This window comes from Capra hircus, chromosome 7 (assembly GCF_001704415.2).
Source record: "Capra hircus breed San Clemente chromosome 7, ASM170441v1, whole genome shotgun sequence".
NCBI classification, from domain to species: domain Eukaryota; kingdom Metazoa; phylum Chordata; class Mammalia; order Artiodactyla; family Bovidae; genus Capra; species Capra hircus.
Window position 1 is genome coordinate 68,942,262 of NC_030814.1, and position 12,321 is coordinate 68,954,582.

Consider the following 12,321-nt stretch of genomic DNA (forward strand, 5'->3'; position numbering starts at 1 on the left):
CTGTTAACTTTTGCTTGTCTGAAAAGCTTTTTATTTCTCCATCAATTTTGAATGAGATCCTTGCTAAGTACAATAATCTTGGTTGTAGATTTTCCCCTTACAGTACTTTAACTATATCATACCATTCCCTTCTGGCCTGTAGAGTTTCTGCTGAAAGATCAGCTGTTTAACGTATGGGGTTTCCCTTGTATGTTACTTGCTGCATCTCCCTTGATGCTTTTAATACTCTTTCTTTGTGTTTAGTCTTTCTTAGATTGATTATTATGTGTCCTGGTGTATTTTTTCTGGCTTTATCCTGTATGGGACTCTTTGTGCCTCTTGGTCTTCATTGACTATTTCCTTTTCCATGTTGGGGGAATTTTCAACTATAATCTCTTCGAATTTTTTCTCATAACCTTTCTTTTTCTCTTTTTCTTCTGGGATCCTTATAATTCAAACATTGGTGCATTTGATATTGTACCAGAGCTCTCTGAGACTGTCCTCAGTTCTTTTCATTCTTTTTACTTTATTCTGATCTTCAGAAATTATTTCCACCATTATATCCTACAGTTCACTGATTCATTCTTCTGCTTCAGATATTCTGCTATTGATTCCTTCTAGAGTATTTTTAATTTCAGTAATTGTGTTGCTTGTCTTTGTGTATTTATTCTTTAATTGTTTTAAGTTTTTGTTAATTGATTCTTGCATTTTCTCCATTTTGTTTTCAAGGTTTTTTATCATCTTTACTATCATTTTTCTGAGTTCTTTTTCGGGTAGTTTGCCTATTTCCTCTTCATTTATTTGGACATCTGTGTTTCTAGTTTGTTCCTTCATTTGTGCAGTATTTCTCTGCCTTTTCATTATTCTTAGTTTTATTTTTTAAGTTATTGTGTTTTAGGACTCCTTTTCACAGGGTTCAAGGAAAGTTGAATTCTTTCCTTGAAGAAGGTTGAATTCTTTCTTTCTTTTGGTTTCTGCCCTCCTAAGGTTCAGTGGGTTTTGTGAGCTTCACATAGGGTGAGATTTGTACTGAGTTTTCATTTGTTAATTTGTTTTTCCTCTGATGGGCAGGGCTGAATGAGGTGTTAATCCTGTCTGCTGATGATTGGGTTTGTATTTTTGTTTTGCTTGTTGTTGAGATGAGGAGTCCTGCACAGGGTGCTACTGGTGATTGGGGGATTCAGGGTCTTGTATTCAAGTGATTTTCTTTGTATGACTTCTCATTTTATGATACTCCCCAGGGTTGGTTCTCTGGTTGTCTAGGGTCTTGGAGTCAGTGCTCCAACTCCAAAGGCTCAGGGTTTGGTCTTTGGTTAGGAACAATGATTCCACAAGTAGTTTGTTATGGCATTCAGTTCAGTTTAGTCACTCAGTCGTGTCCGACTCTTTGTGACCCCATGAATCGCAGCACGCCAGGGCTCCCTGTTCATCACCATCTCCCGGAGTTCACTCAGACTCATGTCCATCGAGTCCGTGATGCTATCCAGCCATCTCATCCTTGGTTGTCCCCTTCTCCTCCTGCCCCCAATCCCTCCCAGCATCAGAGTCTTTTCCAATGAGTCAACTCTTCACATGAGGTGGCCAAAGTACTGGAGTTTCAACTTTAGCATCAGTCCTTCCAAAGAAATCCCAGGGTTGATCTCCTTCAGAGTGGACTGGTTGGATCTCCTTGCAGTCCAAGGGACTCTCAAGAGTCCCAACACCACAGTTCAAAAGCATCAGTTCTTCGGTGCTCAGCCTTCTTCACAGTCCAACTCTCACATCCATACATGACCACAGGAAAAACCATAGCCTTGACTAGATGGACCTTAGTCGCCAAAGTAATGTCTCTGCTTTTGAATATGCTATCTAGGTTGATCACAACTTTACTTCCAAGGAGTAAATGTCATTTAATTTCATGGCTGCAGTCACCATCTGCAGTGATTCTGGAGCCCCCCAAAATAAAGTCTGACACTGTTTCCACTGTTTCCCCAACTATTTGCCATGAAGTAATGGGACGGATGCCATGATCTTCATTTTCTGAATGTTGAGTGAGATTAAAACAAATATTCAAGAATGAGAAACCAAAGTTGAACCCTGGACAAATGGCAGTTACAAAATCAGGCAAATAATAATTAAATTAATGACATACTCACATATACATAGACTCTCACGAGCAAAGTGAAAACTGTCCAACAATAATAAAGTACGGTAGATTGACCAAGCAAACAAAGGAAATCAAATATTATATTTACCAGTTAAGAACAAAACTAACTTAAGCAAAAACTGAAAAACAAAACTAAATCAAAGTGCCAAGTTGAGAATAAAGCAATGAAAACAAAACTAACAAATATATTGAGAGGAAAGGAAAGAAAGAAAAGAAAGAATAGACACAAAGAGTTAAGTAGAGGTAGATGAAGAAGATTTATATTAACTGCCAGGGGCAAAGGACAGTAGGAAAGGCAAACAAAGGAATAAATGTAGAAAAAATAATAATAGGTTTAAAAATTTTTTAATTAACTTTTAAAAAAAGAGAGAGAGAGAAAAAAAAAAAAGAGGAAAACTCCATGGAACTGCAAAAACCCAATGTAGAGGCATAAGCTTATAACAACAATAAAAGTTGTGACTGGGGGAAAAAAAAAAAAGCTGAGTTGGTTTTTTAGTGCCAATAGAATTGACAACTACAAAAGAGGGGGGAAAACAAAAAAGAAAAAAGAAATTCAAAAGAATCTACAGAACAAGTCAAAAAATAAGAATAATAAATGTTTTTCTTGAGTCACTGCTGTCAGAGTCCTTTCCCTTGCTGGGAGTCACAGTCGAACTTACCTCTGTAGCATGCCCTCACCTCTGTAGCATGCCCTCCAACACTGTGCTGATTACTGGACCTTCTGTGGGGGCAATTCAGATTCTAATCTGGTCCTACTTCTGTCTGTTCTTGCTGCCAATGTTCACAGCTATAAGAGCTAGTGCATTTTCTTTTGTGGGAGTGCTCAATGGCCTTTGATGTATTAAATAGACACAGAGTCTACTTAGTTGATCATGTAGATTTAACCTGCAACTTGTACAGCTGGTGGGAAGGTTTTGGGTCTTCTTCCTTAACAGCTTCTTCTTCCTTCAGCCACACTGAAGCTGGCTTTTAACTGTGGTTTTATTTCTACCTCTACATGTGAATCGTCCACTGGGGTTTAATTCCTGAGGCTGCCCTGGAGGGCTTGGGTTTGCCCCTGTGAGGGCCAGATATGGAGGTAGTGCAGCTGCTTATGTTGCAGGGCTCCTGACAGCACCAGATACTTGGAAGGCAGGGGGTGGGGGAAGGGCAGCAGCTAGGGCAATATAGTACTTTAGAAGGATACGGCAACCAGTATTGGCCAATATGCTCCAGTATTCTTGCCTGGAGAATCCTGTCTGACAGAGAAGCCTGGCAGGTCACAATCTACAGGGTTGGAAAGAGTCAGACATGACCATAGTGACCCATAGCGCATAGATGCAAGACATTTCTTGCCTGTGGCAGTTCTGCCCCAGTTTAAGAATTGAGCATGAAGGTGGTACAGCTGCTTGGCTTGTGGGGACCCTGGTGGTGCCAAGTGTGCAGGGATTGCCTCCACGGCAGGAGTTATGGACCTATCAGAGTCTTGTTTCAAGCCTCTTCTAGCTGGTGATCAGAAGGCCCTCCTTGGCAAGTCTTTCTCTGTAGCTCTGCCCATTCAGGCACTTAGAGGTCTCCCTTGCCTGGGGTCCTTCTCTGTTCTTCTGAGTATCAGGCAAGCAGAGGGGACCCCCATGACTGAGGTCCTACTCTATAGATTGGTGTCTCAGGAACTTAAAAGGACACCCTAGGTGGGGCCCTACTCTGTAGTTCAGTGCATCAGGCATTTGATGGGCCAGGCTCTCTATTGTTCAGCTGCTGGTGCTGGCATGTGTGGGATAGAGAGGCTATGGTGATGGTTCCACCCCCTACACATGACTCAGCAGTTTCGCCTTGCTTCCAGGGCTGCCCACCTTTCCTCACCAGGATCTCCTCCCTCACATCCCCTCCATCTGTCTCTCCACAGTCAGTCAATAGCAGCCCTCACCCTGGGATTGCTCCACAATCCCTCAATTCCAGCTCCCAGCCACTGTGCCTTCCAGGAGATCAGCATTCCTGTCCAAGGTAAGTATGGTTGCAGCAAGGACTGTCTGATTCTCATTCTATTTTTTTTTTTTATAATGGTTTTTTTTTAAAATTTTATTTATTTATTTATTTTTTAAATTTTAAAATCTTTAATTCTTACATGCATTCCCAAACATGAACCCCCCTCCCACCTCCCTCCCCATAACATCTCTCTGGGTCATCCCCATGCACCAGCTCCAAGCATTTATGCTGCCACAGATCAGCTGTTTCACCCTCAGCCTTAAATGTTTCTCCTCTGATTCAGACAATTGCCCCGCTATGGGGGTCAGACCCCTGCTTCAGTTCCCCCACCCGCTAACGGCAGGTCCAGTCCTACTAACACTCCTGTTTTTACCCCTAGTTCCTTAGTCCTACTGAGTTTTTTGGGGGCTGGGGGGTTCTATATATTCTTTTCCTCTGGTACGGTACTACTGTCTGCTCTCAGCTGGTGTTCTGTATGCAACTTCTGTGTCTGAAGATGTATTCCTGATGTATCCGTGGAGAAAGATGTACTCCATGTCCACCTATTCTCTCTGACAATCTTTTAAAATCAAAATGTTTAAGGTGTAAACCATCCTTCCTTCTTTTCATTTTTTAAAAATAAATTGTCCTAAAAAATTTGCAGATACATCATGAGTGTAAGACTTCTCCAATAAACTTAGATTCACTCCCCTCAGTTAAACACTAGATGTAAAACATTTGGTTCCAAAGTTTCCTTGTGATCAAAGATGATTTCTTCTATCAGTAGGACAGTTAATAGAAAGCAAGAAATACGTGAAAAAAATGCTTGGATATTTTTTGCTCTAATTATAGCTGTATATAATCTATGTGTATTATCTATGTTAATTTATGTGATAAATTTCACCACATATTATTTTAATAGTTTTTCTGTTTTTCAAATAAAGATGTTGACTTCTTCATAGTTACTTCATATATTGACAATCCCTCAATATACGTAGCCCAATCTCTTTATCTAAAGATGTTTTTAATCACATAATCAGGGATAATAATCCCCCTGAAAACATTTGATGAATATTTCTTGCAACTTTCATATATATAATTATTTGCTCATTTGAAATTTATCAAAAGTATATGAATTTAGCTCTACAGTACTTTCTTCAAAATAATTATGCACTCTTTAAATGATTCATGTCCATAATAATTAAGAATTTTTATTGAATATACCAAAATACAAATTACACGGTTGATATTTAGCATATCTTGTATTATAGTGCCTCAATCTTATTGCTGAGGTCCAAAGTTCAGAAGAAAATATGATAAGGTGTGAAAATATGACAAATGTCATCTTTGATTAATCAAATATAAAAGAAATAATTCGTAAAAATCAATGCAAACTGGGAAAGGGAGAGAAAATATGTTGACAGAAACCACATTTCATAACTTAAATCTAATAATGCCATTTTGGAGAATAGTGATCACTATTGAGACCATTAAAGTGCTTTACTAGCCACTTTCTCAAAGCCCCCTTGACATCTTTATTCCTCACACTGTATATAAGGGGGTTCAACACAGGGGTGAAGATGGTGTAGAAAGCAGAAACCACCTTGTCATGTGTCCCTGAATGGTAGGATTTTGGCCGCATGTAGATAAACATGATAGTGCCATAGAAGAGCCCCACAACAGCCAGATGGGAGGAACAGGTCGCAAAGGCTTTCTTCCTGGCTGCAGTGGACTGCATATTGAGCACAGCAGCCAAGATGAGACTGTAGGAAACCAGAATGAGAGAGAGTGGAGTCAAGAGCATCAGGATGCAACAGACGTACATGAAAAACTCGAAAATCATGGTGTCAGCACAGGCAAGGTGAACAAGCGATGGTGCCTCGCAAAAGAAGTGATTGACTTCCCGAGAGTGGCAATAAGGGAAGCTCAGAGTGGCACCAGCCTGCATCAGCCCATCCACCCCTCCCAAAAGCCAGGAGCCGGCTGTCATGTGCAAGCAGAGTTTCTGATTCATGAGGATCGGGTATCTCAAGGGGTGACATACAGCCACATAGCGGTCATAGGACATGGCGGTTAAGAGGAAACACTCACCCCCTCCTAGAGTGAGAAGCAGGAAGATCTGAGTACCACAGCCAGCAGGAGAGATAGATTTGTTGTGCATCAGGTAGTTGGCTGCCATTTTAGGGACAATAGTGAGAACGAGCATCATGTCCATGAGGGAGAGCTGGCTAAGCAGGAAGTACATGGGAGTGTGCAGCTGGGGATCCACCCCAATGAGCATGATCATGAAGGTGTTGCCCATCAGGGAGGTGAGGAAGGCCATGAGCACCATGGCAAAGAGGAACCGATGGGTCTGTGTGTAGTCAAAAAGTCCTAGCAGAATGAAATTTATTCCTGTGGTGTCACTTGCATTTTCCATAACTCCTGTTATTCCTGGAAGACAATGAATGATTAGGAAATGAGAACTGCTTAAAAGGAAGCTTGGGTATTTCCTTAAGAAAAATTGGTTCATAACAGAATAAATGAGACTTGGAAGAAAAATTATGAGTTAAATTCTTTCACTTCACAAGATGTCTGCCTTGATATCCAATTGTCCATCTCTTTGCAAATATTTTTGACCAAAATAAATTGATTTTTTTATATATAGAATACTACCAATTGCATTTCTTTCTCTATATTTTGTCAGGATGCCACAGATTATTTATTCATAGTATTAGGAACTGTTGTTATATAATCTCAATTTCTATAATTTTGGGACTTCCATCTTAAAGAGTTTCAGCTAATCCATGTTAGTCAATACTGATGTTATATAGTACACATCATAACTATTGAATATTTCTCTTGTTTTTTTTTTTTACTCTTACAAGAGATCTTTTTTAAAAAATCTGATGATGAATTAGATTTTTAAAATGAATTGTATACACAAAACAAAATGTCAACCTACTAAAACTCAGTTTACTAGAGATGAAGAGAAAATGGATCAGTTTCTCCATTCTATGCCTGCAAACAGCCCATGGTCTTGGTACATCAAGTTTCTAGCTACTACAGTGACTTAGCACACACACACCAATACTGCTCAGGGTCACCCATCACCTTATGTTACCGTGACCTGGTTTCCTGATTACAGGGACATTTTCTTAGTTTAGGGATGTCTCAAGAGTTAACATTCATACCTAGCATATACTTACAAACTGAATCTGAATTAGTTAAATATACACATTATAAACGGTTAAAAAATTCATGAAGGAATACAGCCTAAAGGAACATAAAGAAACCGGTCTTACTTATAGGCTTTCATACTTTGTTATCAATAATCGCCTTTTAAATATACTAAACTATTAATTCATTAATTAATTTGAATATTAACAAGCAGGTTGATTACCATACTTAATTGACTGATTATATAACTATATAATCAAGTAAAATATTACCCAACTTAATTTATCACACAAAACTCATTTGAGATACAGTACCACTACACATAAAATCTGGAGCATTTCAGTTATTTCCAAAGAGTAATTCTCCTTTCATCAAAGCTGCTAGCTTTTACCTCTGTTACATATAAGTGTCTATGGGAACAGAGTTCCATATATACGCACATGACTTTCATTTTTATATAACATATGTCTTTTCTTTGCAAATCAGACTTTTAAAGAAAGTAATAGATTAGTGATTTCCAGGAAGTTTATGTTTGCACTTTATTCATAATCTGTGCTGTGTGCTCTGCTCAGTCATGTCTTTTTGTGACCCTGTGGACTGTAGTCAGCCAGGCTACTCTGTCCATGGGATTCTTCCGGCCAGAGTATTGGAATGGGTCGCCATTTTCTTCTCCAGAGGCTCTTCCCCACCCAGGTATTGAACCATCTGCATCTTCTGCAGTGCAGATAGATTCTTAACCACTGAGCCACCAGGCAAGCCCTGTATAGGGAATCTTTTTTCAGTTCTTCTGTAAGTTACTTTATAAACAGTGCAACTTATGTGAATGGCACCATATCTTTAGTAAATATTTACACCATTTTTAGTGCCTAATGTATACTATCAAAGTCAATTATGTCATTAAAATACACATTTGCTTTGTTAATCAAAATATCTATAAATAAGATATATATCATTATCACAGTATGTTATTCCAATAATGTGTACTATATTTATTACCTTAGGAAATTTTCAGTCATGACTCCACTTTGTAACGTGTTTGCAGAGGATAGCATACTTGTCAATATTTAGTTTCTTTCTAATTTTCTATCAGTATAGTTTATGGTCCCATGCATGTGACATGAGTTTTTTCTAGTAAATAATCTATGATACTGGATGCTTGGGGCTGGTGCACTGGGACGACCCAGAGGGATGGTATGGGGAGGGAGGAGGGAGGGGGGTTCACATGGATAACCTGTGGCAGATTCAGGTTGATGTATGGCAAAACCAATACAATATTGTAAAGTAATTAACCTCCAATTAAAATAAAAAAATTATGTTAAAAATAAATAAATTTATATTTAAAAATAAATAAATAAAAGTAGCATTGTTTTTGGCTTTGAGATAGCTGAATCCCTAATTTTTTAATGGCATCCACTGCTGATTTTTGCTTCAGTTGCTTTTCATATGTGATCCTGTCAGATATTGTTAAGTGCAGCTATTATGGCCAATCATAGAATAATGCAAATTATTTTTGTTTTAATTTACATGATCATCGATATTGAGAAAAAAATACCCACTAACCTCTTGAATTACTTCTTCAAGTTCCCTTTGAACATCTTTTGTCTATGTTTTCTATTGAGTTGTTTGAATTTCCCTTATACATTTAAATAATTTTTATATTTTTAGTTATGTACAGTGTTCTGACTTGTTTATATGCATGGTCAGTATTTTACCCAGCCGATTCAATACTTTAACAAATTTTGATTGTTGCATCATTTTAAACTAAAGTTTACATTGAATATTACATGCATTTGAGAGTTATGTTATTACTGATTTAGTGTTATTGAGCTACGTTACATTAATAGACCTTCTCATACTGGACCATGTGAATGTTATTGGGATAAAACTGCTTATTACCGATATGTACATTGTTTGAATCTGTGATCTTGGTAAATAATATTAGTTTTGAAGTATCTTTTGCATCTATGCCTTTTAAATATGTTAATCCTATGAGCTGTCTTGTTTGGAGTTCTTTTTTTAATTATATGATATGGAAAGATGGGGCTCTGACTTCATGGATTTGCTGAATTGGATGTATTTCAATATAAAATTCTTCCAATTTATCAGAGCAAATATTAGTAAAATGAATTAAAGAATACATAAAAAACAAGAAGAAAAAATTCCAAATTCTTTTCAAAATTCAATTAGAAGATATTTGTAAGAAATGAGTATGTTACCACCACCCTCACTAAGTCAGTCTCCTTGTTTCTAGAATCAAGAAGTTTATATGTTTCTAGACTGTCTTCCAGCACAGGATTCATTTGCTCTGTTGAGATTCACTTTGTGTGTTCTATTTGAATGAAAACTGTCAACTAATGTACACGCTTAAGGATATTTTCTCAATATATTTTTTATATGATGAATTATTTTATGCATGATTTAGAAAGTCTTGTGTGGATTTACAATCAAAGAAGAAAGTGTTTTAAAATGATAAACATTTTCTAAAATTTCATTGTGATAACCAAGTATTTTCATTCATTAAATCATACATTTCCAAATAGAAAGTCATGTAAAATACTCATACTTCAAATTTAATCAGTAGATTACTAGGAAATCTAAAGTCTAGATGTAAAATGGCTCTCTAGTTATGCACATTAAAAGTTAGAGTACAGACAGCAATATTTGTATTCCTTATCTTAAATTCAGTGGCAAGTTTTTCTTTGATTTTATGAGATAGAAATACTGAATTAATGAGTAGCTTTCTTGAGTATGAATGCCTATGTCACTAATAACTAGGTAGATAAATTTAGGCAGTTTATCTTAAAATATATTTATATATCATATCAAAATGGGGTGGAATACACTGTCAATCTCTTTTATGATTATTTATTGATTACAAGAGAAAATGCACATAAGTGCATAGCAAAATGTATGTCACAACACAATATCTTTATTAGCCTTAATTTTTTTCCTATTATTAATATTACATTTCCTAACCTTGGAATTAAAATCAATAATTATTTGATAGCAATCATATAATACAAACCTACTTTTTTTTAACATAGGAATAATTTAGGTGATATAGGATTTGCATATTTTTGGGGCTGGGACTGTCCCCTCCACTCAGCATTTATGAATTTTTGAACACAGAGAAAACACACATAACCACTGTAAATCTGATTATTCTAAGGATATTGTTTTTTTAATTACCTATTTTGAAACATTTCTCATAGGTTTACTATTAAATAGCTTATAAGAATTTTAGTATGTTATGGAAATTATCATGCATAAAATGATTTATTTACTCCTGAAGATTTTTAAATCATAGGGTAAAATAAAAGATAAAATTGTATTATATGTTGTTTCCTATCAGAAAGGGTGCTTTACTCAAGTGAATTTAAGTCTGAATAATTCAGTATGTTCAAAATGCATGATAGATTTATGAGTAGAACTAGTCACCTATGTTGCTGCTCACACATTAAAAAAAAAAAGAATAAAATCACTTGTTATTTATTTTTCCAGTTGCATAAAGTTACTAGTTACATGGAACTATAAGTTTCTGTTGTTGCTGTTATTTTCTGTTTTGTTTTGTTTTGTTTTTGATCATGCTCCATGGCATGTGGCATCTTAGTTCCCCAGTTCAGTTCAGTTCAGTCGCTCAGTCGTGTCCGACTCTGTGAATCCATGAATCGCAGCACGCCAGGCCTCCCTGTCCATCACCAACTCCCAGAGTTCACCCAGACTCACATCCATCGAGTCAGTGATGCCATCCAGCCATCTCATCCTCTGTCATCCCCTTCTCCTCCTGCCCCCAATCCCTCCCAGCATCAGAGTCTTCTCCAATGAGTCAACTCTTTGCATGAGGTGGACAAAGTAGTGGAGTTTCAGCTTTAGCATCATTCCTTCCAAAGAAATCCCAGGGCTGATCTCCTTCAGAACGGACTGGGTGGATCTCCTTGCAGTCCAAGGGATTCTCAAGAGTCTTCTTCAACACCACAGTTCAAAAGCATCAATTCTTTGGCAGTCAGCCTTCTTCACAGTCCAATTCTCACATCCATACATGACCACTAGGAAAACATAGCCTTGACTAGATGGACCTTAGTCTGCAAAGTAATGTCTCTGCTTTTGTGTATACTAACTAGGTTGGTCATAACTTTTCTTCCAAGGAGTAAGCATCTTTTAATTTCATGGCTGCAGTCACCATCTGCAGTGATTTTGGAGCCCCCCAAAATAAAGTCTGACACTGTTTCTACTGTTTCCCCAGCTATTTGCCATGAAGTGATGGGACCGGATGCCATGATCTTCGTTTTCTGAATGTTGAGCTTTAAGCCAACTTTTTCACTCTCCTCTTTCACTTTCATAAAGAGGCTTTTTAGTTCCTGCATATCTGAGGTTATTGATATTTCTCTCAGCAATCTTGATCTCAGCTTGTGTTTCTTCCAGTCCAGAGTTTCTCATGATGTACTCTGCATAGAAGTTAAATAAGCAGGGTGACAATATACAGCCTTGACGTACTCCTTTTCCTGTTTGGAACCAGTCTGTTGTTCCATGTCCAGTTCTAACTGTTGCTTCCTGACCTGCATACAGATTTCTCAAGAGGCAGGTCAGGTGATCTGGTATTCCCATCTCTTTCAGAATTTTCCACAGTTTATTATGGAAAATAATAAACAGTCACACAGTCAAAGGCCTTGGTGTAGTCAATAAAGCAGAAATAGGTGTTTTTCTGGAACTCTCTTGCTTTTTCCATGATCCAGCAGATGTTGGCAATTTGATCTCTGGTTCCTCTGCCTTTTCTAAAACCAGCTTGAACATCAGGGAGTTCATGGTTCATGTGTTGCTGAAGCCTGGCTTGGAGAATTTTGAGCATTACTTTACTAGCATGTGAGATGAGTGCAATTGTGCAGTAGTTTGAGCATTCTTTGGCATTGCCTTACTTTGGAATTGGAATGAAAACTGACCTTTTCCAGTCCTGTGGCCACTGCTGAGTTTTCCAAATTTGCTGGCATATTGAGTGCAGCACTTTCACAGCATCATCTTTCAGGATTTGAAATAGCTCAACTGGAATTCCATCACCTCCACTAGCTTTGTTCGTAGTGATGCTTTCTAAGGCCCAC

General features: G+C 37.5%; 1 protein-coding gene across 1 annotated transcript; it reads right to left on the minus strand.

Moving 5' to 3' along the window:
* LOC102171598 (olfactory receptor 2T8-like) lies at positions 366-6,488 on the minus strand. Its single transcript, XM_005682853.3, has 2 exons — positions 5,574-6,488; positions 366-407 (listed from the first exon to the last, which is right to left on the minus strand). The coding sequence occupies exons 1-2, from the start codon at positions 6,486-6,488 to the stop codon at positions 366-368; spliced, it is 957 nt and encodes a 318-aa protein (XP_005682910.2).

Bases quoted from the DNA above. Each gene is read 5' to 3' on its own strand.
- LOC102171598 (XM_005682853.3), bottom strand. From the start codon at position 6,488: ATGGAAAATGCAAGTGACACCACAGGAATAAATTTCATTCTGCTAGGA. The intron at 408-5,573 runs GTAAAGCACTTT...CAGAAGAAAAAG, and splicing joins GGGCTTTGAGAAAGTGGCTA to AGAAAAAGAAAGGTTATGAG.